The 27,037-nt window shown below is 42.3% G+C and overlaps 1 protein-coding gene across 1 annotated transcript in view; it reads left to right on the plus strand.

Moving 5' to 3' along the window:
• kif18a (kinesin family member 18A) overlaps nt 1–27,037 on the plus strand; it is a 109,723-nt gene that overhangs the window by 1,054 nt on the left and 81,632 nt on the right. The window contains exons 2-3 of the mRNA XM_060911223.1: nt 1,465–1,821; nt 22,530–22,687. Of these exons, the coding sequence (XP_060767206.1) occupies nt 1,503–1,821; nt 22,530–22,687 (477 nt within the window). The 5' untranslated portion in view covers nt 1,465–1,502. The remainder of the gene's footprint in view (nt 1–1,464; nt 1,822–22,529; nt 22,688–27,037) is intronic.

The following is a 27,037-nucleotide window of genomic DNA, read 5'->3' on the forward strand; positions in this document are numbered from 1 at the left end:
GTGCTGGGAAATGAACGTTTGGACTCTAAGGCCCTGTCCACACGGCAACGGATTCGGGTGAATCTGATAAAATTGTTTATCGTTTCGGCCTGGCGTCCACACGGCACCGGCGTTTTGGGTGCCCCAAAATGATATTTTTTGAGAACGGTTTCCAGAGTGGAAAAATCTGGCAACGGCGCCGTTGCGAAGTCGTCTGGATGAGTAGAACGGATTTGTTTACGATGACGTCACAACCACATGACTAGAATAAGCAGCACGCCGGGTAGAAGAAGGGGTTTATGCGCATGCGTCCTACTTCTTCTATTGTTCTGGTGTCTCCGATGGGACCGTCTTAAGGCCTCTGCATGCTCTTGCGACAAGGCTTTCGCAGATAGCTTTTCGCAGACAGTTGTAATTTATCGTTGAGCGGGGAGTACAGGCGTGCGCGATGTTATTCACCGCCACAACGCAAGGGGGCGCGAAGTTGCGAAATCGCTAGTAGTAGTTGGTGGGTGTGGTTAGTGGAGTGTTTATCTTCCAGTTACTGAGCAACAGGTCATTCAACACCGCTGTCCTTATAATGATTAGAACTGGAGTCGTATAGATGTACGTACTTCCTCGATCAACCGCTCTTCATGCTGCTCCATCTTCACTCGTGTTTTTAAAAATGGTGGTCGTGAAAACAAACCAAACCGGGGAAGTGCGTGTACAGCGGATGTAGAGTGGACCAATCAGAGCCCTCTTGTCTGCGACGCTGTCTGCGAGGCTGTCTTCGGTGGTCACAAATTTTGGGAGGTGCGCGCAGAACGTCTGCGAAGGTGGGGGGGCTTCGCAGACGCCATCTGCGAGGACTGGGTTGTCAGCATAAATTGGCCCTTACAGCGCACATAGAGGTGTGGCATGTGTATTGCATCGTTTTCAGCAAGCGTTGCATTGCCATATGTACCTGATATTTTACTGATCCGTTGCCCATGTGGACGCGATATTTTTTTTACCCACTAAAAAAAAAATCTCGTTGTCGTGTGGATGTAGCCTAAGATGTTTTTGTACTGACTCAATAATGTCAGAGTCATAAAATAGAAATCTATAACAAAGTTTATATGAAAAACATGCACACAGTGCTGTATATATTCATTTAAAAAAACCTTAAAAATCTATCTATTCAGTTTTTTTAAAAAAAGCACTGAGGAGAATGTTTTTTCCTTCTTTTATTTAAATAAAGTTAGTATGGGCTTTTTTTGTTTGTTTTTTAAATATATAACAACACCACAAACCAAAACATCAGGTAGGGGTGCACAAACATTTGCACGCAGCTGGAGCCAGGTTTTATTTCAAGCACTTGCCGGCTCAAATGAAAGAAAGGGATGTATTGACTGTAAAGCACGATATAAGTCTCATGATCTGAGGATTCACTGACTGTCCAGTACATTTGCATACTTCATGTCCTGTTGTTGTTATTTATTTCATCAACTTTATGTTTTTCAGTGTGGAAGTGAGCAGGCGTAAGAGCCAAAGCCATTATTATGTCCGAAGGACAGGTGTGCAGCCACGTTAAGGTGGTGGTCCGTGTCCGTCCTTTAAGTGCCAAGGAAACGGATGGAAACTTGAAGAACGTCGTCCGTGTGGTGGATAACCACATGCTCGTCTTTGACCCCAAAGAGACCGAGGTAACGTTTTTCCGCGGGCAGAAAGCCGGAAACAGGGATGTGAGGAAACGGGCGAATAAAGACCTGAAGTTTGTGTTTGACCATGTCTTCGGGGAGGATTCGACGCAAATGGAAGTGTTCGAAAACACGACGAAGGGAGTGGTCGATGGAGTCATGAACGGCTACAACTGCACAGGTGAGGAGGCTCCTTCAGCTCCTAGACTCAAGAAACAGTCTGATTTTGTAACGTGATGGCGCTCAAGGTGTCGGTTAGAAATGCAGAGATGCGGCAGTCAGAGCTTGCACCCGGTCCGCGATAATGAATAATGACCAGCAGAAGATTGATCATCCTTGTATCAGGGAAAAACAAGGTCCACGTTTCCAAATTTTTCATATCAGAGTTCTAACTTTTGTCTGATATCTAGCTGTGATCCTCTGGTCTCCAAACTCTGCAAAGTATGATGAGACCATGCTCCACCCTGAATCACCTTAAATAGGTTTAAACCGAATTATTCTATCCACGTTCACTGGATATGAGCCATCGTGCGCTCCGATTGGCTACTTTACTACAAGGATATCAGCTCATATACCGTGAGTAGAGAAAAACAAAATGGCGGAGCGTGTTGCTGAAGCAGCCAAGGACGAAATAAAAACTCTCCTCGAAAACAAAACCCTGCAAAATGCAACGAGATATGGAAAAAAAGTATTTGATGGTAAGAACGTATCTTTTTATTTTTCACAAATTATTATTATTATTGCATTTTTCACAAATTGCTACTGTCATTTCGCCGGGTTGTTTACATTCTAAGCGTAAATGATTTTGCCGGACGATTTGTATAAAGTTTTAATTCATCGAATTTGCAAAAATAAAAATGCTCTGTTTCTCAAAATCCAGTGAATGTGGATAGAATAAAACAGTTATTCCACTCAATCTTGCCGTACATGGCTTATAGCAAACTCTGTGCTACGCGCCTCGTCGGCTATCAGCTCATGTACGACTCGATTTTGTGGAATAACTGTTAAACATTTGTGATGAGCTTTGTGGTTGTGGTGATGACCTGTTTGCTGATTCTGTATTTCTGTTCTTCCTGTGAGAACTTGATGGTTTTCGGCTGCTCTGATGTCACGAGGATCTCGCTAGCACGTTTACAATCATGTTAAATAGGAAAAAGCTATTCAGAAATCTCTAACATGAGGTGTAATGGATAGATTTTGCTGTTAGCTTAGGGGGAAAAAAACGAACGCGTAAGAGCTGCTTTTCTCCCTCACCATTTTCCAGCCTTGTTTGATTTCATATTAATGAGAAATCCATTGTAGAAGTAAAAGCAGCACGTGTCGGACTCGGACTTCCACAGTGTAACACAGCTATACGACACACGGTTGTGCTGTATTACAGAAGGGGCTCAGCTCTGCTAGTTAGCGATCTACAAGATGGCGTTGATGGAGGTGCTAACATGAAAGCTGGTGCTTTGAAAGCCGATCTGTTCGAGCAGAGCGTACAGGAAAAAGACTAAAGTGCCGCCGCATCGCTCTTTTTATTTTAACTAGAGATGAATTCCAGCTGACACCACGATCAGCAGGTCATCGAATGGCATTGTGGGTGACGTGGAAAAGTGAAAACAGACTAACGTTGATGAAATGTTTGTACTCAAGTCAACCCAGAACATCACCATATTATATCGAGCATATTACGCAGTTGTGTGAAGATATGAAGTTTATTTTCCAGTGGTGAGTGTATACATCACGAGTGAACAAGTGATATATTTTTCAACACGCGAAGCTAAGGCCAAACAAAAAAATAGTGTGTTTCCGGTAACATGAAATACTAAAATAAGGTTGGTAGGTAGGAAAGTTTTTTTTTTTTCTTAATTTTTTTTTATTTTGTTTAAAAAAATTAACACAAGTAAACATCTTACAAAATAGTATTTTGGCACAGAATCCTTTATACCACACATCATAATAAAATGAGTGTTTTAAATCTTTAAACGAATAAAAAAAATATCACGAGAGTTCGAGTTATGATCCACCGAAGCGATATTTCATGATATTTTCATGTAATAACGTGAAAACACCTTATCAAGAAATAACGTGAAAATAACGTCCTAGGCTCGGCTACTTCCATTAAAAGCAGACGGCCTAGCCTAGCCTACTGTAGAACTTGGGTCGAGCAAAAACACCGAGCAAAAACATGGCTGAATCCTGAATGACTCCTATTTGTATAAATAGGGGACTACATAGGCGGCAAAATGTAGTGTTTTTCCCTGCCATGGAAGTGCACTTGTATACTGAAAAGGAAGCAATTTGCATTACAGCCTTGAACGAGGATTCAAAATGGCGGCTCGGCTCGGTTTTCCTTCCTCCTTCAGTATACAAGTGCGCTTCCATGTTTATGCAGGAGGGCTGATAGAAGTGGCGAAACATTTTACTTTTTATCGTTTCTTTCACAACTTGAATGCATTGAAACAAAAAATTATGACAAACTAACGCCGCTTACACTAAAATATCGAGGGAAATTTGTAATAAAAACTTTACGGTCGGCAATTTCGACGCGGAAATTCTCGATCGGTCGGGTTACCGGAAACGCACTATTTTTTTTATTTGGCCTAAAGTTCATATCTTGCGCAACCGTGTAATGCTCTCTATATTATATGGACACATCTACAAAAAAATACGCAAGTTAATCAAAAGAATTTTGACAACACGTGTCTAGCAGGAAAACACTGGGAGTGACGTCATCAGAGTGAAGTTATCCATCCAAGACACTTTTTCGATGGAATAAAAACGTGCTCTACTCCCTTCTAGCGGGTTTCATTCATTTGGTTTGATAGCATGCGATATTGTTAGCGTCTCGCTTATCCTACATGTATTACGTCACTCTACCCAGTGGATAATGAGCGTTGAATATGGTTTACGGTATTGCACGGTTGTCAAGACAACATGACGTCACGCTCCGGAGACGTAAAACTTTCGTGCTAGCGAGCGACTGTGACGATTTGTAAACAGACATGGCCTCCAGGTTTGCTTTGTTAAATACAGAAGATTTTGAGAGAATTTTGAACGAGAATGATGCATTGAACACCCAAAAGGAATGTGTATGCATAATAATAATAATAATAATAATGATGTTGGCTGGGTTTTTTCGTGGTATATCAGATATATTCCATCCAGCTACTCGTCTTCGACTCGTTCAGTGTCCTGCTCGCTGAATGGAATATATCTGATATACCACTCAACACCAGCCAATATTATTTAAATACGTCACTCAGATCCGTAATGTATTTCGGATGAAAAATACAAGATTTTCAACACGAGGATAAACTTAATATCTTCAAGCCAACTTATGATTTTCTTTTTATTATATAGACACATTTACAAACAAAAAGTATCCAAATTTATCAAAACAACTCCTCAATTTCTTCATGAGTGACATTTAGAGATTTATGTCATGGTTTTGGTTCTCCATGTCCTGGATGGAGCGCGTATCAAATAAAACGAGTGGCGGATTTCCCTATATATATATAGTTTTTTTTACCAGCTGGGAGGTCCGTATCGTGAAATACCGTGACCAAGGACTTCAAAATACTGACCGAGGCCTCTGGGCTGAGGCCAGTATTCAAGGCTGAGGTCACAGTATTTCATGATACGGACCGACCTTAAGCTGGTAAATAATATATTTATTTTTTTCTTTACCAAATTCTAACAGAAAACGAGAGCGCCCGAAAGGGAAAACCGAGCCGAGCCGCCATTTTGAATCCTCATTCACGGCTGTAATGCAAATGGCTTCCTCCTCGGTATACAAGTGATAATGAGATGAGGATTCAGCCATGTTTTTGCTCGGCGTTAGCAACAGTTACAGGTTTTTAGCTTTCTCCTGAAATGTTTTCTTTTATTTTGTCTTCCTCAGGGTAGTAAAACTCACTTTCGTTGTGAACACTGTCGTTATCGCTATCTATGCTGTAAAATTAATGCTATTTTGAATCCTTATTCGTGTCTGTAATGCAAATGGCTTCCTCCTCGGTATACAAGTGCACTTCCATGGCAGGAAAAAACTACATTTTGCTAGTCTGGCTAATGCAACTTCAAAGCTCTGTGAGCATTTGGTCTGGCAAAGATATTAAGCCCAACCGTTTCCCAAAGGCGTGGTTGACCCGCCTCCCTGAAATGCCTCAGTTTGCTACTGGTTGAAGCCAGAAAAGGCTGTGACGAAGCTGAAACCAATCACATCACTCTTTCCTCTGACGTATGTGACGTGACGGAAACTGCTTGAGTAACAGGAAGAAGATAAATACCTCCAGGGCTGCTCTTTGCTCCGTTTTCAATGAGAACTTCCCGTTGAATGCTTTCAATACAGCATCTACCGCTGTGTCAAAGGCTTGCCGCTGCTCCATGTTCGTAATGTTTCTAGTGAATGAAGTGCTTCCGGCATAGATTCTGTAAACAATCTATGGCTTCCGGTCGCAGTTCTACTACGTCACTGCCTTGAACACGCCTCTACCCAGGGCTGTTGGAGATGCTCAAAGTTGATTGGCTCCCAATTTTTCGGGAGCTTGGAAGAGCTGGAGATAGCTTGCCTTGCCAGACTAATGGCCCTTTTCCACTACCCTTTTTCAGCTCGCTTCAGCCCGACACGGCTCGCGTTTCGACTACCAAAGAACAGCACGACTCGGCTCGCTTCAGCCCTGCTTAGCCCCTAAAACTCGCACCGTTTTGGAGTGGGGCTGAAGCGAGCCAAGCCGTGCCGAGTGAGGCTGGGGGCGTGAGCAGACACTCCCCTGTGCACTGATTGGTGAGGAGGAGTGTCCTCACATGCCCACACACGCCCCGCGAGCACGCTGGGATCTGTAAACACCGTAAACCTGGAAGAAGAAGAATTATGAGAATTTCTGAAGCCTTATGCGCCTCGCCTCATCTATACGCTCTTGCCAGTATCTGTCCGCGTTGTCGGTGACAACAAGCCACAGCACCAAGACCAGCAACACTAACGACTCCATGTTCATGTTTATTGTTTACTATTCAGGTCGTGAGACTACCGCTTAAAAGATCACTGATGTCACTGTTTGCGCTGCTTAGCGACATCACGTGACGTCCACCCACTTTCGCTAACTCCACCCAATGTGTCCACCCACTTCCAGCCAGCACGGTTCAGCGCGGTTGTAGTCGAAATGCAACTCCAACAGCCCCGCTCAGCCCGACTCAGCACGGCACGGCTCAGCCCGACTCAGCCACGTTTGTAGTGGAAAAGCGGTATAAGTTCGCAACAGCCCCCCGTGTTGCGTCACCCTTAGGATGGGTGGGCCCAGGCTAACATTTTGCTGCCTATGTAGTCCCCTATTTATACAAAACTGAGTCATTCAGGATTCAGCCATGTTTTTGCTCGCCGTTAGCAACAGTTAGAGGTTTTTAGCTTTCTCCTGAAATGTTTTCTTTTATTTCTTCTTCCTCAGGGTAGTAAAACTCGCTTTCGCCGTGAAGACTGTCGTTGTCGCTATCCATGATGTAAAATTAATGCTATTCTTCTGAGAAATGCTGGCAAAAAATTAAAAGATTTTTAATAATCCTTAAAAATAAATCTCATCTCATCTCATTATCTGTAGCCGCTTTATCCTTCTACAGGGTCGCAGGCAAGCTGGAGCCTATCCCAGCTGACTACGGGCGAAAGGCGGGGTACACCCTGGACAAGTCACCAGGTCATCACAGGGCTGACACATAGACACAGACAACCATTCACACTCACATTCACACCTACGGTCAATTTAGAGTCACCAGTTAACCTAACCTGCATGTCTTTGGACTGTGGGGGAAACCGGAGCACCCGGAGGAAACCCACGCGGACACGGGGAGAACATGCAAACTCCACACAGAAAGGCCCTCGCCGGCCCCAGGGCTCGAACCCAGGACCTTCTTGCTGTGAGGCGACAGCGCTAACCACTACACCACCGTGCCACCCCCCCTTAAAAATAAATCTTATAAAAAAAGATAAATGTTGACAAAAAATGTTTGTTGTTGTTGTGAACGAGTGAGTCGCCAGAGGTCCGTAACCGGGGTCTGTATCGTAGGATACGGACCCGCTCGCCAGCCAATCAGAGCGCAGTATTTGATGGAAACCAGACCGTGAAAAAAATAAAATAAATTATGGACTTGGCTGAAGAACATGTCGGGAAGAAGAAGAAGAAGCGTTTATTCGTCACATGTACACTCAAACACAGTGAAATGCCTCCTCTGCATTTAACCCATCTGAGCAAAGTGAGCAAAGATCACACGCACATACCCAGACCAGTGGGCAGCGATACTACAGCACCCGGGGCGCAGTTGGGGGTTAGGCGCCTTGCTCGAGGGCACTTCAGCCATGATACAGCGGGAGAGGAAAGTGCTGTTCATTAACTCAGTGCGGATCCTCACATTTTTCCTGCCGGTCCCGGGAATCGAACTGCTGACCCTTTGGCTGCTTCTCTAACCTTCAGGACATGGCTGCCCCCATAAATATCGATGTGCAAGTCCTTCAGCGTTAATGTTTTGTTTTTTTTTTGTTTTGTTTTCCCTCAAATCCTATTTGGATGAGATTCTATTTATATTGCGTCCGGGAATAATTTCCTTCTTTACAAGTGGTACTATACTATGTGACTTTATTTGTGTGTGGATTGGCCATGTTGGTGTTTCTCTCCGTCCTCCTCTGAGAAGATCACTGGTCAAAGTACTTACTTTTTTCCGCCAAACTCGGTGATCATCTCATAATTTTTGTTTCCACCGGATACACGGCCATGATTTATTTATTTTTTTCCTCCTATCCAGATGTCACCTCACGTTGGCAGAAAGCTGCTTCTTGACACATTTAGTCTCATCACCTGAGTATCTGTGACCCTCGCTCTGATTTTAAACACCTCCTGAGTCGCAAAATACAAAATGAACTTTGTGCTTTTATATTGTTCCTGGAATCTTGCTTCGTCCCAAACCACCTTCTGTACTCCAGCACCTCTTCGGCTGCTTAGAATGGAGCGTGATCATGTGACCACGTGGCGCAAACATCCAAGTTCCTAGAAAATACAACCCGCTCTCTTTGAAACTCTCTCCTCCCGTGTTCTGTCCGGATACGAGAGTTGTATCACCAAGGAGACGCGTCAGAAATATTTATTCCAAACATCCCTTTAATAAACGAATCTGATCCGAATCGGGATTAAAGCAATTTGCGTCCCGTGTTTGTGGAAGAGCTGTTTCGTGGATCAGCATCACTTTTATGGCATAAACTACGTCAAAGGATCGGAAAATATAACAAACCCCATGAAGCGTCTCGGTATCAGGTCACTATAATAAAACCTCTAATCTCATCGTGGCGTGTGTACAGTGGCTGGATTGAGCCTTTTGTTTAATGATTAATCATGTTAACATATTGACCTAAAGGCGTACCGTTTATCAGTAAATCAAATCTTAATTGAAATCTATCGATTGTCCGAGTCGAGTGTAGTTCTGTGTAAACAGGGAGTGAAATGAAACCCGTATGCTTTGTAAACGATTGGTTTCACTGTGAAGGGAAAGTGCTGTGAGATGTGATTCTGGCTTTATTTTTTTTATTTTATTCTTTTTTTTAAAATGAATATATTCTCGGACGTGTCTACGATTCCTGCATACGACACCGATTCACTATAATCGACCTTCATGGGTGTAAATGGTCTTTTCTGATTTCACCGTGACCCCGGTGTGCATACGGTTTAAGGGAATTACTCGTTACACATTTGATGAAAGAAAATGACTTTTAAAATATACTAAGTAACTTTAAAAACGCACAATGGAATTCAACACGATATCACTTTAGATCCATGCATATATTTGAAATTTATGATATTGTATGTAATGCACACACATCTTGAAACATCGATAAAGGACATTTATTGTCAAACTCAAGAATTAATTCACAATAAAAAAATTCAAAGTGACAGTTGGTCCATGTTCGGACCGTCATGCTGGAGATTCGGGGTCTGTGTCGTCCAGGGGTCTCAGCAGCAGTGACTGAGGGTGTCAGGAATCTGTCACGGAGGTGAGCTCGCCTGATGTGCTGATCCTGAACTGGCGTCATGACTCGAGGCTGACCAGGGCGTGGACGATCCCTGGTGCTCCCTGTCTGTCTGTAACGCTGACTCAAACGGGAAATGGTCGAACGATGAACACCGAAGTGCCGGGCGATCTCTGTCTGTGTACTTCCGGCACGCAACATCCCGATGGCCTGTTCACGTTGATTTTGGTTTAGGCGTGGCATCTTCAATAATGACAATTTTCCCATCATTTCCCCCGGGTATTTATAGGCAAGATTGTGTGTGTACAGTGTATGCAAAATTTGTTTGAAAATTAAAGCCTGTCCATGTCATTGACTACCCGAGTCATATTGTACGTTATTGAGTACAACTCCCTTAAATTCTGATTTGAGCACAGATTTGGAACTTATTCGGGCGGAACGAAGTTATTTTTCCATTGTGATATATTTCTTTTCTTCTTGAGATAAACTCAGCACGAATTCAGCAAGTTTTATCAATGTGCGTTTTTAAAGTTATTTAGTGTATGTTCAGAAATCGAAAGACCTCCTGTTTTGAACGATCTGACACCAGGCACCTGAGTGCACATCTATATTCAGACTGACAGCCTCGACTTTTTTTATAAAGGAAGTCGTATCTCGCTTACCGTTTGATTTTCTTCCACTCGCATGTGCATGAATTTAGTGAAATCACAGTGCGCTGTAGAGTAGATTACTGAATTCAGCGGAGTCATTTTAAGTGTTCTTTAAAGTGCTGATGACACGAACATGACTCTATGCAATTTCTTAAATAAACTATACAACACGGCAAACGTTAGATTTCTGTTATAATTACGTGAAAAGAAGCTGTTGTTACGCGAATATCCAACTTTTAATTGCACAGCGCAAGAAAACTGGGTCCGTGGCTCGCGGCCATGTTGTGACGTCAGCGGGAGAACACGCTGCGGTTCACTGGCTGTTCTACTCTGGTTCTACTCAATGGAAATGGTGCATGAAAACGCCGGTGAACTCTCTAGTGCTAGCTCTTCCTCTTCTGGGAGTCTAGAATTGTGTTGATCTCTTCCGAATAGAATCTATGATAGCCTACGCTCTTTACCCTTTGCCTCTCGTTGCTAGGCGGCAGTTACATGAAAGCCACAAGCTTTCACAAGCAAATACATGACTGATATCACGCCGACTTTATGATTACATTTATGATTATCATGTAGAATCTATAGCTCTATGTACCTTTTATCTTATGTCATTTCACAACACATGTTCTGACAGGAGGACTGTCTTTGGATCCGGCATAGCTACGAGTAGACCCCCTCCGGAATACTGGCAGTGTTGCCAGATTGGGAGGTTTCCCGCCCAGTTGGGCAGTTTCAAGTGCATTTTGGTGGGTTTTGAACATATTTTGGGCTGGAAAACTTCAGCAGTATCTGTTGCCAGATACTGCTGAAGTTTTCCAGCCCAAAATATGTTCAAAACCCACCAAAATGCACTTGAAACCGCCCAACTGGGCGGGAAACCTCCCAATCTGGCAACACTGTGTAAGCACTGCTGATGGTAGTAACACACGTTTGTGCTGAACTGAACACCCAAGAGATTCTTTTAAGCTGGGAAGGGTGTCAAAACAATCCAAATCGAAGTGTTCAGAGCACAGGACGGATGTTGGTGAGGGCTCCCACTTGTCACGAGTGCGCCTGACTTGCTTCACCCACTTCGCATGCAGCTCGGGATCTCTGGGAAACTTGAATAAACTTACCCCATCCTTGTGGGTTTTGGAGCAAAAGCTGGCAACACAACGCGAAAGCATAATAACTAATATATATATATATAATAATGTCTAATAAAAATACTAATGATAAACTGAACACCTGTCGCATTAACAACAAACTGGTAAGTTAGGAGGAAGGTTCTTTCGCTGACGTCATATAGCTCCTCCTCCTCTTTCGTCTCCTGGGTGCTGCAGCCCCGTCAAATTTGCCCAAATAGCCGCATTTTTTATCATAACTTGTAAAATAGGCGCCTTTGTGAATTAATATATGGATCATCGGGAATTACTTTTTATGTTATAAAACATTGCCAAAGATGTCAAAAACGTGTCATCAGCACTTTAACGCAGGGGTTCTCAACCTTTTCTGCTTTAAGGCCCACCTATTCATACTTGTAACAAGTCGGGGCCCATTAAAAAAGATCCCCAATTATTTTGGCTCATCTATTCTATTAGAATCTAATAACCTGTTGTAAAGTGTATGGATGGGATGCGACATCACTCCGTGTGACAAATGGGAGCCCAGGAATTAAATAAATACAATAAAAAGAAGGTGTTTTTAATTGTAGGTATTGTATGGATGTAAAACTGTACGGATGTGCCAGAAGCCAACATAAAACCATGCATGCAGGTCATTCTCAGTCAAAAAGGATTAATGATCCAAAAGTGGAGTCTGGTCCATTAACACAAGAACTTATTGCCATGTTTGTGTCCAGCAAGCAAGCAAGTTATTAAAACCAAGAAGTACACTCAAAAGAAGTGGATACAGAAACTAGGGATGGCAAAAACTAAAAAAAAATCTTGACCGACCACCGAGCCTCATTAGCCGGTTAAAGTCGGTAAACCTATGAGTTTAATTACAGGGATGCAGACGGCGCGCTTTTTGGTGGATGCCGCCTTTTTCACGGCTGAATTGTGCAGATCCGATTTTTTTTTTTTTTAGGGGGGGCGTTGGAGTGTCTGAAAAATTTCATCAGAGTAAATTCTGTATTAAAATGACTATAACAGGGATGTGATTTTTCCGCGAATTCGCGGAATTCCGCTTTTTTCACCTCAAAACTTGAAGAAAAATTTTTTTCCGATTTTTCCCTCATCCACATTCGTATCCTATTCGTTCCAACTTTGTTTGAAAGATGGCAGCCTCGGATTTGCATCTTTACGCTCGATCACGGAGGCTGCCATCTTTCAACTCTTTGTTTGAAGCGAGCTTACGTACAGCTAACAAGCGCGTTCATTGGTTGTTACAGAGCGATGAGCCAATCACGTACCTCGTTTCATCTCAATGACGTAATTGCGTAAATGACGTAAAAAACGGTGTAGGTAGAAAGAAATTTAAACAAACGTCAATAAAAGAAATTATCGATGTTTTTTCTCACATCCTAACTTAGCGTCCACTCACTTCCTGGTTCGTTCACAACCTGCGAGACCTATTTACTCAATCTAGGTCAGCTGAACTGACGCGAGATAACTTCTCGCGGGATCTCACACACCACAACACATGCTCTAGAGAAGTGCAGATATAAGTGTGACTAAGTAAAGTAATGAATTCAATAATCTCATTTACCCCATACAGGATGAAACTGTTTCCTGTTAATGACTGTTGTTATTGTTCAAATCTTAAAGAGATTTTATGAAGTTTGTGAAATACTGGTATTTCATATTTTCAGTGTTTATGATGTTGAACTAATATTTCTAATGAATTCTTATTCAGTGTTAATGTTTAAAGTAAGCAAATAAAAGCAAAAAATTGATTTTATCAATATTTTTCCTTTATTTTTAAAAGCTTGTTCGTGTCCTTGTTACATTAGCAACCGGGTAAATATTTATGGATTTTATCATACATTGTAGAGCAGGAGTTATCTTAACAACTATGTTATATTTTCTTATATGGTCAATGCTTCATGGAAATCAAAGTTGTTTTCAGTTGTAAATTGTTTTAAGTGACTCCCTCTATGTCACATTTTGGTAACCCCATTTCATGGACTGACCCAGATCGAATAGTGCTCGAGAAAAATGAATTTTTAAAAAAAATGCCAGAAGGTGCATCCTGCGGCAGTGTTGCCAGATTGGGAGGTTTCCCGCCCAGTTGAGCGGTTTCAAGTACATTTTGGTGGGTTTTGAACATATTTTGGGCTGGAAAACGTCAGCAGTATCTGATACTGCTGACGTTTTCCAGCCCAAAATATGTTCAAAACCCACCAAAATGCACTTGAAACCGCCCAACTGGGCGGGATTCCTCCCAATCTGGCAACACTGTCCTGCGGTGGTGACGTATGCGTCGCTTGGAGCAACTCGGCTGTTTATGTTCTCTGTTTACATCGTAGTTTTCTAGTTTTACAAGTATTTTTACTGATTATTTTTTTTGTGTGTGTGTGTATATATAGCGCTAGAGTGAACAATAGCCAAGTAGTTTCCGAAACTCAAGGACTAATCAGATGGTTCACAGCAGTTTAGACAGCCAGAAGAAACCGGTGGGCCCGAGTTTTGAATGATGCCAGGCCTGCCAGAGTGATGTTACCAGCCACACTACCTGGCAGAGTGTTCCAGACTTGGACTGCTTGGTGGATAAAGCTTCTGTCCAATGTGTGAGTCCTGGCATCTGGAATGGCAAGGGCATGAACTGGAAAGGATGTTGATGTTCAGGTGACGCGTCGTTTATTTGGTTTACTTGGAAGCATGGAGTGTAGGTCTGCTGGGCAATGTCTCGTGTGCATTTTGAACATCACATCACTGATACTGCAGCAGAGTTGCGCCTATGAGCTAGGCTAGGAATGGAATACTTGGTTCTGGCTGTGACTTCGTCAACTTTATGATTTTTAAAAAAAATTTTTAATGCCTTTTTTTTGGATGGCATCGAGAAAAATTAATTTTCTTTAAAACGTCAGACGGGGCTTCGTAGGCGATGACATCAGGTAGTGGTCGCTTGGAGCAACTCAGTTGTTTATTACGTCATAGTTTTGCTAGTTTTGCAAGTATTTTTTTAAACCAAATTTTAGTTTTTAAATAAGTACGCCTCATTGTGTAGCATATGAATGCCACAGTGATGCTAAAAAGAAAGCACAGGCTGGAACTAGACTGCATTCCACAGAGGAAATGCAAAGTGCGCTTGATCAGCTGGACCAGAGGGTCACCGACAGGAACTGGATCAGACATCAGACCTCACGCTGCAAAATCCTTTTTCACATGATCTACAGAAAGTGTGTGTGTGTGTGTGTGTTAGAGGTGTGATGATTAATTGATCTCCAGTCCGTGGTTCAAAAGCCATGAGGCGTTTGAACCACGGATTATAATCACCATCTACTTCTATATTTGCAATTTTGCACAAGACATTGCACAGTATATCTACCTCTATGTTTGCATATCGTTTGATTGCTTTTTTTAATTGTTTATTTTCATTCTGCTTTTATATTTTGCATTGCATATGCACTTTATATTTTATATATTTCGTGTTTTATATATATATTTCTTTTTATATTAGTAAGCATAGTTTGGTCAGGTAGTTGCAAAATAAGAATTTCATTACCCAATAATAAACCGCTGTGTCTGTTATTGTGTATATGACAAATAAACATCTTGAATCTATCGATCCATTTCAATCCGCGATTCAAAACTCGATCCCAGTAACCATAAGGGGTGTTCACACGGCAACTTTTACTCCGGTGTAGCACCGGGGCTGCCCTGGTAGAGCGTTCACACGGTACAAAGTTCTACCGGTGTAGCCCCTGAAAGCTGCTTAAACCGGTGCAAATCTAACCCTGCTCGGGAGGTGGTTTAAGAAATTTACTCCGGAGTAAATGCTAGTTTGCGGGGCAGCACCGATATAAAATGGAGCGTCTGAATGCTACGGGGTAGAGTCGCTACGCATGAGGAGAGTTGATTACATACGGACATTGCATAATTTGCATCCTGGTATTTTGCGCTTCCAAAATGGCGAATATCAACAACAACAGAACTGCGTGTCTTCCAGTGTTGCCAGATTGGGCGGTTTTAAAGGAATACGCCACCCCCAGGTGAAATTGAGTCAGTTCCTGCAGTCCCTAGAGTTGGATGAGTGAGCCAAAGCGTTTTGTAGCCGACCCAGCCATTGTCCTGATCTGGAAACGTCCCGGTTAGCTTTAGCTTAGTCGCTGTAATCCGGTGTCTCCAGATAGCATTGTCGTTGCAAAAGTGAATCAAATAACTCAAGATTTTTTATAATTATTTCTCATGACCTGTACATTCACATCGAGTACACATATCAATGCAAATTAACACGAAGGGATTTACTAGACCAATTTATATCTGGACGGCGGCACGGTGGTGTAGTGGTTAGCGCTGTCGCCTCACAGCAAGAAGGTCCTGGGTTCGAGCCCCGGGGCCGGCGAGGGCCTTTCTGTGTGGAGTTTGCATGTTCTCCCCGTGTCCGCGTGGGTTTCCTCCGGGTGCTCCGGTTTCCCCCACAGTCCAAAGACATGCAGGTTAGGTTAACTGGTGACTCTAAATTGACCGTAGGTGTGAATGTGAGTGTGAATGGTTGTCTGTGTCTGTGTCAGCCCTGTGATGACCTGGTGACTTGTCCAGGGTGTACCCCGCCTTTCGCCCGGAGTCAGCTGGGATAGGCTCCAGCTTGCCTGCGACCCTGTAGAAGGATAAAGCGGCTAGAGATAATGAGATGAGATTTATATCTGGAACTATTTTCGGCCACAGCACAGGCAAAGCACCGCTGCAGGTGCAAAGACACCACGCAGCACCACAACTTACGTCAATACACCAGTGTTACCAGGGAAACCAGGGTTTTCAGGTGCTGCGTGGTGTCTTTGCGCCTGCAGCGGTGCTTTGCCTGTGCTGTGGCCGAAAATAGTTCCAGATATAAATTGGTCTAGTAAATCCCTTCGTGTTAATTTGCATTGATATGTGTACTCGATGTGAATGTACAGGTCATGAGAAATAATTATAAAAAATCTTGAGTTATTTGATTCACTTTTGCAACGACAATGCTATCTGGAGACACCGGATTACAGCGACTAAGCTAAAGCTAACCGGGACGTTTCCAGATCAGGACAATGGCTGGGTCGGCTACAAAACGCTTTGACTCACTCATCCAACTCTAGGGACTGCAGGGACTGACTCAATTTCACCTGGGGGTGGCGTACTCCTTTAAGTGCATTTTGGCGGATTTGAACATATTTTGGGCTGGAAAACGTCAGCAGTATCTGGCAACACCGGTGTCTTCATCCACGTTGTTTTCCCGGTGCTTGGTGATGCCATGACAACCGGGAAAAGGAAGTACATTTTCACACATGCGCATATTTCATTTCCGCATTATTACTATCGTATAGCACGGTTGCAAAAACTGCCGTGTGAACGCAAGTGGGGCTGCACCGGTGCGAACACGCTTCTCTCTAGTAAGCAGGTTTGTGACGTGTGAACGCGCCACAAAATTTACACCGGTGTAAGATATATCGCAACAAAATACATCGGTGCAGCATCGATGCAAATATGTGCCGTGTGAACACCCCTTATGTTTGCATATCGTTTGATTGCTTTTTTAAATTGTTTATTTTCATTTATTTTCATTCTACTTTTATATTTTGCATTGCATATGCACTTTATAATTTATATATTTCGTATTTTATATATATATATATATATATATATATTTTTTTTTTTATATTAGTAAGCATAGTTTGGTCAGGTAGTTGCAAAATAAGAATTTCATTACCCAGTAATAAACCGCTGTGTCTGTTATTGTGTATATGACAAACATCTTGACTCTATCGATCCATTTCAATCCGCGATTCAAAACTCGATCCCAGTAACCATAGATGCATAACAAATTTCGACAAACGGCATAATTTTGATATTAAAAATTTGATTCTGTATCCGGAGCTGTACGTGGGCGCAGCTATGTTTGTGGTTGCTATAGCAATTTCGCAAGATCACGCGTTGCTTTGTGAACAACATGCCAGACGACTCGGAATTCCTGAAGCCACCGGCTTTTAAAAGCCCAGTTTGGCGGCATTTCTTACCGTCTCGTGACAGAAAACAAGGGTTGTGTAAGCTGTGCGAGTCTAAATTTCGTCATAACGGCAAGAAGTTATTGCTATCTCAGAAGTTCTTGAATCTCAGTGCCTTCTGTACTCTCTGAGCAGTGAATGTTGTGTCTCAAGAGGTGGTCTTCACTTTAACACAAGTGACTGTATTTTTGTGTTTTAAAAGATTGAGACGGAAGTCATGAAGTTTTCGTTGCTTTTTTGTTTCTTAGTGTTTTGCGGTTTGAAAAATAGAATCTGCCAAAAATGACTGAACTGTGATAGTTGCGTTAAAAGTCAATGGAGTGACTGGAGTCTGAGGCTGCATCCACACGACAACGGCAACGAGATTAAAAAAAAAAATATCGCGTCCACATGGGCAACGGATCAGTAAAATATCAGGTACATATGGCAACGCAACGCTTGCTGAAAACGATGCAGTACGCATGCCACACCTCTAGGTGCGCTGTAAGATGGTCCCATCGGAGACACCAGAACAACAGAAGAAGTAAGGACGCATGCGCATAAACTATTATGCGCGAGACTTCATATTAGCCACAAAGTCAGAAAAATCTGTTCGTAAAATTACGTTATAATGACCAAATACAAGTAGTACAAAAAGTATTTTTCCAGTCTCACCTGTGAAAGGTAATCCCATGTGATCTCGTTTGGACGGCAAACCTGTTGGTACAGTTAAACGCAGCACATGAATGAGGCATCTTTATTCTCCGCTTTGCCCCATCCAATATGGCGGCGAGGATGACGTATGATTCTACGCGGAAGGCGGCGTCTTTAATGGTCCGGAATAAATTGAATGCTACACGTTGATGGATTAATTTGTTCTTCTACGCCCTTTTTGAGGAATGTATTGTAGGACTTAAACCAACATCTGAAGAGGTGAGATCGCGCCTTTTTTTCCCTATTTTTGCTGGCGGGATTGACTCTCTCTCTCTCTCTCTCTCTCTCTCTCTCACTTTGCACCATTACACAATAAATATTCACAGTGAAAATATTTTGTAAGCGCGTTTCATGAACCAAGTTATAGGATTTGTTGACAACTCGCATCGAGTTCGTTACACTTCTACCCGGCGTGAAGCACATGTGGTTGTGACGTCATCGTAAACAAATCCGTTCTACTCATCCAGACGACTTCGCAACAGCGCCGTTGCCAGATCTTTCCACTCTGGAACCCGTTCTCAAAAGATTTCGTTTTGGGGCATCCAAAACGCCGGTGCCGTGTGGACGCCAGGCCGAAATGATAAACAATTTTATCAGATTCACCTGAATCCGTTGCCGTGTGGACAGGGCCTGAATAAAGACTCCAAAGGCAGCACTACTTGTTTGTTTTTTATTGCTTTACATTTCTAGGTTGACAGTTAACAGAATATTGACAATGATTTGCATCGGTTATAAAACGGAGGACAAAAAAACCCCATAAATTGTGATTCAAATCTACGGAAGCTGAGAGAGGCCCTTCATATAATCCTTTTTTTTATTCACCTTGTTATCCCAAGATAACGACATAATTAATTCAGGATCTCGAGAAAACAACACAACTAATTCGAGATCTCGAGAAAACAAAACCGTTATTTCGAGATCTCGAGAAAACAAAACAATTATTTCATGATCTCGAGTAAACAGCTGAGAAATGGTTCATTCAGGTGCGCCAAGAGACTTGTGATATGCTGACTTTGGGGCTATTTCTCATTCTGTATAGACGCAACTTTGGTCGTTAGAATGTCTGGAATAATCGATCACCTAATAAGGCAATATTTTGATCAGGGGTTGGCACAGGGAGAGATTGAATTAAGTCTTTTAATAAGGGATAATTTCAAAATTAGTCCACGGCACCTCCGCAGAAGACTGGCCCGGCTTCATCTCTACCGACGGAGATACAGTGATCCAGCTGAGATCATGAAATAATTGTTTTGTTTTCTCGAGATCACGGAATAATTGTTTTGTTTTCTCGAGATCTCGAATTAGTTGTGTTGTTTTCTCGAGATCCTGAATTAATTATGTCGTTATCTCTGGATAACAAGGTGAATAAAAAAAGATTATATGAAGGGCTTCTCTCGGCTTCCATACAAATCGAATCAGAAGGTCAAAATCGTGAAAAAACTGAATCATTCATCACACCTCTAGTGTGTGTAGTGTGTGTGGCTGCGTGCTCTAAAATCTCGGTTTAAAATGGTCCCAACTCGCAGCATGACATGGCACTTCACTCTCAAATCTTTTTTACATGATCTACAGCTGGTGCTGGGTAAATTAACAGAGAGAGTGTGTGGCATCGTTTTAAACAGATTTCAGAGTCCGAAGTGTCATGTCGTGCTGTGAGTTGAGCCATTTTAAACTGAGATTTTAGAGCGCGCAGCTCCACACACACACTTTCTGCTGATCATGTGAAAAAAGGATTTTGCAGCGTGAGGTCTCATGTCTGATCCGGTTCCTGTCGGTGACCCTCTGGTCCAGCTGATCAAGCGCACACTGCATTTTCTCTGTGGAATGCAGTCTAGTTCCTGCTTGTGCTTTCTTTTTAGCATCACTGTGGTATTTATATGCTACACAATGAGGCGTACTTGTTTAAAAACCGAAATTTGGTTTAAAAAATACTTGTAAAACTATGACATAATGAACGGAGAATATAAACAGCTGATTTGCTCCAAGCGACCACGACCTGACGCCATCGCATACGTCACCACTGCAGGAAGCCCATCTGACATTTTAAAGAAAATTCATTTTTCTCAAACGCTATTCAGTCTCCGAAAATGAAAGTTTGATTTTCGAAACCTGCGACTACTTTTCCTTAAAATAAGTTTGAGAATAAATCTGCTAGAGGATGCCTTTAAGAAAAGCAAAGGGCCCACTTCTCTGATCCTTTGACTGATGCATGCTCGTGCTTTACGTGTCTATGCAAGCTGGAGCAAGAGAAATGGTAAGTAATAAACTACAGCAGGGGCTGGTGATGAATGCTGATATATATTGTGATTTTTGTACATTTGCATTTGGCTCATATTTTAGAATTAGGACTACGTTCAGACTGCACCCTGAAACGACCCATATCCGATTTTTTTGCCCATATGCGACCTGTATCCGATTTGTTATTGACAATCTGAACGACACAGATCCGATTTTTTTTCACATGCGACCCAGGCCGCTTGGATATGTGGTCCTTGTAGTGTCACGGAAGCTTCAATTAATGAACACGACGTAATTGTCTTTGTGAACTTTTACTGAACACAATGCTGCAGCATTACAAAGAGGAAAAATATAATTGGGCAATACAAACAAACCCACATCGGCATCTTTTACTTCGGAGATTCATTTCCTAAAAAAACCGTCAATGCACACAAGCATTTCCTTAAATCGGGCTTCAAAATAAAAGCACTTCCTGTTCACGTAAATAAAACAAATCAATCAAATTTAACTAACATTCATTTACATAACTTCTCCAACAAAATATAATGACTGCTTGTCTAATATTAGCCTCAATAATTTACAACATCCTCCCGCCCGATGAACAGGTGTTCATATCGATTCACTTATTACTTAACTTATCTCTAATGGATATATCAACTGAATAGGTCTGCCTAATTCCGATGCATATCCGTTATTTTCACATGCGACTGCAGTCTGACCGGACAGGTCGCATTCATGCGACCTACACGTCATCAAGAAGAGACAAACGTCACTATTCTGCGTTGGCTAATCCCGCCTCTTTGGTGGAAAACAACAACATTTATACAGTTTTCCGAATTTAAATAGACTTTTATAGAATTGATCAAGCTAATGGTGGATTTGGTAGGGACCTGGATGTTGATCTGTTAGCCTGATTAAATAAAACAGTTTCTATAACTGATTTATAACTTAAACCATCCTGTATTACAAGATTATAAGATTGTTCTGGAAATTTCCAGTAATTTGACACCTTCGGTCTCATTAGTCTGCTGCCCACGTTAATCAGATTATTGTGTGAGTTCCGCCGCCGCCACAAAAACCACATCGCCAGGTCTCACCTCATCTCCATGCTTTACTTGCAAACTTGAAGAGTGCGCTTTTTTTTTGTTTACGTATTACGTAGATGTGCTTATTATGTGTCAATTTGCGCATGCGGGACACTTTTGGGTCGTTTTCCGTTCATATTGGAGATCGCATACAAGTCTCATATAATTGGTAATGTGAACGGCCTAACAAAAAAATTGGATTTCACAACAAATCGGATATGGGTCGTTTCACGTTGCAGTCTGAACGTAGTGTAAAGGCCTCTGCATGCTCTTGCGACAAGGCTTTCGCAGATAGCTTTTCGCAGACAGTTGTAATTTATCGTTGAGCGGGGAGTAATAGGCGTGCGCGATGTTATTCACCGCCACAACGCAAGGGGTCGCGAAATCGCTAGGAGTAGTTGGTGGGTGTGGTTAGTGGAGTGTTTATCCTCCGGTTACTTATAATGACTAGAACTGGAGTCGTATAGATGTACGTACTTCCTCACTTCCTCGATCAACCGCTCTTCGTGCTGCTTCATCTTCGCTCATGTTTTTAAAAATGGCGGCCGTGAAAACAAACCAAACCGGGAAAGTAGGGAAGCGGAAGTGCGTGTACAGCGGATGTAGAGTGGACCAATCAGAGCCCTCTTTTCTGCGACGCTGTCTGCGAGGCTTCTGCGGTGGTCACAATTTTTGGGAGGTGCGCGCAGAGCGTCTGCGAAGGTGGGGGGGCTACGCAGACACTGTCTGCGACGCTATCTGCGAGGACTGGGTTGTCAGCATAAATTGGCCTTTAGTGTTAGAAATGACGTGCTGTATTCAAATCAGAGGAAACTTGTAAGTCGATTTAGTCCCGTCCTGTTATGTTTTCGTGCATATGCTCGCGATGATTGAAACACAGTATTAGCATTTTACATAGCTGAATAGTATTCAGGGTCCGTGCGCGATTTTAATGACTCGATCATAAATGTTTTCCTCACATCGGTGTACGATTATTGCAGTGAAAATACGGAACTAGGAGGTTTGGACTGGTACAGTGATCCTGTGGAGATGGAGTTCAAGACCGTCATGCACTCGGTCATTCAGCGTCCTTCTGATTTAAAGTCATTGTGTGTGTGTGTGTGTGTGTTTGTATAGTGTTCGCTTATGGAGCTACAGGAGCGGGGAAGACTCACACAATGTTGGGCAACAGTGAGAACCCGGGTATAATGTACCTCACCATGAAGGAGCTCTTCAGCAGAATGGACCTCATTAAGGAAGAGAAAGTCTTCGACATGGCTTTCTCCTATCTCGAGGTAATCGGGAGATTTATTCAGGAATGCGTACTAATGTTTAGTTGTGTTTTATTTAATGATTTAATTTCTTTTGCTGTTTTGTTGTCTTTTTATTTGTTTATCATTGTGAGGCTGCTGTGTATTGTTATTGTTGATGCATATCAGCAATAATTTGATTTAATTGATTTTTCATTGTGAAGATTTGTTGTTGTTACCACCTCCATCAAGGAGGTTATGTCTTTTGGTGCGGGTTGTTTGTCTGACTCGAAGCAGGATTGCGTAAAACCTACCAACCAGATTTCTATAAAACTTGGTGGAAGGGTGTCGCATTGGGCAAGGAAGAACCCATTCAATTTTGGAGCAAATCCAAGTCACAGGGCAGATTCACACGTTTAGTTTCACTTTCAATAACACGAGAGATGACATTTGGCCTTGGTTTGCGCTCTCCACTCTCCAAGTGCCACTTTATTATTATTGTTGTTGTACATACAGGACACTTTCAATGGAATAAAAACGTGTTCTATTCCCTTCTCGCGGGTTTCATTCATTTGGTTCGATAGCATGCAATATACATAGTTTTCACTGACGTCACGGCATTCCGGGGAACGCCCTCCAGCCGCCATCTTGTGGGTCAAACAAAATGGACCATCGCCATTACCGGCTACGTTATCTCGGACGAATTTATGAAGTTATATAGTCAGTTTTCTAAAATAAAGATCAATGTCGGCAAAATCAAGCAAACGGAAGTATATAGATACATTAGACGACATCTCACGACAACGGTATGCAGCCAAACTGGCCTTGATTGGGGGAATTGACCCCTACGAAGTGGACAAAGATGTATTTTCAAGTGACTATGCAGGGCTGCCATCCATATCGTACCCTGATATTGTGAACTATTTCGTGAATAGTAAAAGCGCCTACACACTTGACGACCTCAAAGCATACAAGTCGCTGGAGTCATACAATTATTTTGCCTGTGGCTGGGTCCGTGAAGTCCACCATATAAAACCAAGTGACAGTCGTGTCCTAATTACAGCCAAGGTATGTAAACATTGGAAATAGAAATAGAAAACGTGACAAACGAGCGATATTAAGTGTACATTACAATGTAAACATACACTCAGTGGTTCCAGTTAGGCATCCTGCAGAGATTGTTTACACGATGTTTTGGTTTCCAAAAACAAACTTAAACACAATTGATTGTTTATTTAAACAACTTAAATTACCACTTATAAAATGATCGGAGCAGACTTTGCTGTGTTTGGAAGGCTGATAATCCTTGCGGTCGATTCTCGCAAGCCATAGATTTCTCCTTCGTATGCTGAGTTTCTTTGTTTGCTCGCCTTCGTGCTCCCGTACAGTGGGAATTCCATAAAAGCTCCGCTTGACGTCATCATCTGACCTATTACGACAGCCGTGAATACAACAGGTGTGCACCATTGCTAGCTTTAAATAGCCTGCTTGGGTTCTTTTGAAGACTTTGTACTCGCGCGTTACAATGTGTGCTCAGTGACCCGTACAAGATGGCCGCCACTAGGGAATCCCCGACTCTGTGACGTCATGTGCAAACTATGTATTGTTAGCATATCGCTTATCTTATGTGTATTACGCTACTCTACCCAATGGAGAATAAGCATCGGGTATGGTTTACGATATTGCACGGCTGTCAAGACAACATGACGTCACACGCCAGAGATGTAAAACTTCCACACTAGCGAGCGACTGGGACAGTTTGTAAACGAACACGGCCACCAGGTTTGCTTCGTTAAATACGGAAGATTTTGAGAGAATTTTGAAAGAGAAAGACGTGTTGAACACCCAAAAGGAATATGATAATAAGAAAATTATTATAATAATAATAATAGCGCTTTTTTTCCCCGTGGTATATCAGGTATATGTTGAACTCATCTTCGACTCGTTCAGTATCATGCTAGCTGAATGGAATATATCTGATATACCATTCAACACCAACTATTATTATTATTATTATTATTATTATGGCTGTAGCTACATTTACAATCAGTCTGAGTTTAACTAACATATATTCAGTCCATCAAAGTAACGCTGATTGTCATCATTAGCCTAGAGTTCTTCACAACGGAGATTTCACCTCATATTCTTGGTAGTTTTAAAATCACAATTCCTGATTTAATGAAATATTGGCAAATTTGTATTCTTGTTTAAAAAAAAAAAAGCACAGGGTTGTGTATGTTTACTTGTTATTGAGGTGGTATCTTTTAAAGATTAGTGAAAATATTGAAATACTAAAGAAACAATCATTCGTTTGAAGGTGCAACCCAAGTAGCAAGCAGTGGTACAGTTTAGTATGGTGGGGTTTTTTTTGTTGTTGTTGTTTTTTTGAGAGTGACAGTAAATCGACTATAAGCACGTCATGATTTTTAAACAAGTCCCGTTTCTACATTTATCAGTGTCTTATAGACCCCTTCGCATGTTTGTAAACAAACCGACCGTTGCCAGGATGCGCGCGCAGCCTGGACCCAGAAACAATGGCGCTGCCCATAGACCGGCATTATGAGCTGTCAGATTATGCCAAACAATTGTCGTTACAAGATCGAGAATGCTACATAAATAAGTTAACTCTAACAAGTGGACATCGCCTACCGGATCCGCATTTAATTAAAGAGTGGACGGACGATGTTAGTTAGGCTACGTTCACACTGCAGGCTGAAGTGACTCAAATCCGATCTTTTCGCCCATATGTGACCTGTATCTGATCTTTTATTGACAATATGAACGACACAGATCCGATTTTTTCAAATCCGACCCAGGCCGTTTGGATATGTGGTCCTAATTCCGATTCCTATCCGCTCTTTTCATATGCGACTTCAGTCTGAACCGCCAGGTCGCATTCATCCGACTTACACGTCATCAACAAGCCACAAACGTCACTATTCTGCGCTGAAGTAGGCGGCAGGTCTCTCAAAAAAAGTTACAACAACATGGCGCATAATCACGGGCGCAGATAGAGGGTGGGACGAGTCATATTTAAATTCACCTCGTTCGGTCCCCCCCACTTATAGGGAGGAAAAAACGTCTATGCTGTCTTTCTTTGCATAAGGCAAACCTCACGGAAAAATCAAAAGACTAATTACCATTCGGTTTATTGAGGTGCACGGCAGTGTATACATAGTTGCAACAATTCACATAAAACAAAACAAAGACTGATATTCGGTTGGTTGAGCTGCACAGACTGCACAGGTTGCGAGCTCGAGCTTGGTTGCTATGGTAACCCACAACAAGTTTGACAGGCATATCGGGGTTGGGGTTGGTTTGCTGGCAGCTTTGTCCCCCCCAGTTCAAAAAACGTATCTGCGCCCCGGCGCATGACATCAATGCGAGGGACGCTTCGGGCTGTGAAGGTTCTGAATCTTCTCAATGGAAGGACGCAGAGGTTAGGGAGCTGATTTCCATTTGGGGGGATGCAGCTATTCAAGCTAGATTGGATGGGTCATACCGCAACCGGGCGGTTTTACTTCCGTAAACACTGGCCATGCTCACTGCGTGTGACGTCGTCGTATCCTGCAATGCGCATGCGGAACACTTTTAGGTCGCTTTTCGTTCATACTGAGGATCACATACAAGTCGCATATATTTGTTAATGTGAACGACCTCACAAAAAAATCAGATTTCACAAAAAAATCGGAATTGAGCATTAAACCTTGCAGTGTGAACGTAGCGTAAGTTCCCTGGTATACAATGGCCAGATATATACTCGTACCTTATTGACAAGACTTCACTGTACACCCACGAAAAACTTCGTGCCTACAAGTCTTTAGACGCATATGATTATGTTATGTGCGGGCATGTACAACTTGATTAACAATGGGACATTCATATTCATTTTGTTTTAATCAAATTATGCCAGTGATGTGATGGCAATGTGGCTTTAGCTACAACAGCAAATCCCAACACTAAACAGCAATTTGCAGGAGGGAATGGCATGAAAGGAATGATAGTGTAAAGAGTGCAGCTAAGAGAAATCAGAGCTGCGTAAAAAGCGAGAGGCAGAGAGCAGAAATGAAACTGAACGGGGCGGGAGCTAGGTTAGAGCAGTCAACGTAAGTTGGCATTTAGAGCGAGGGCACACAATTTTACCTTTCCATCCTCGCTTTAAAATTGTGATTTTCGGCATGCACAAATAATGACGGCACAAAATCTGGACTGCTTGAGTCGAGCGAGACCTCTCCTACAAACAAAATTGCATGCAAAGCTAAGTTAGCATGCTAACAATATTCATTACATTGTGTAGCTATGACCCAGCTAATCAGACAAACGTTACCAAAGTATTTTGCTACATCAATAAACGAAGACTAGAAAGAATAAAAAAGAAAGATTTAATAAATAGCC

Source organism: Neoarius graeffei, chromosome 27, assembly GCF_027579695.1.
Source record: "Neoarius graeffei isolate fNeoGra1 chromosome 27, fNeoGra1.pri, whole genome shotgun sequence".
NCBI classification, from domain to species: Eukaryota; Metazoa; Chordata; class Actinopteri; order Siluriformes; family Ariidae; genus Neoarius; species Neoarius graeffei.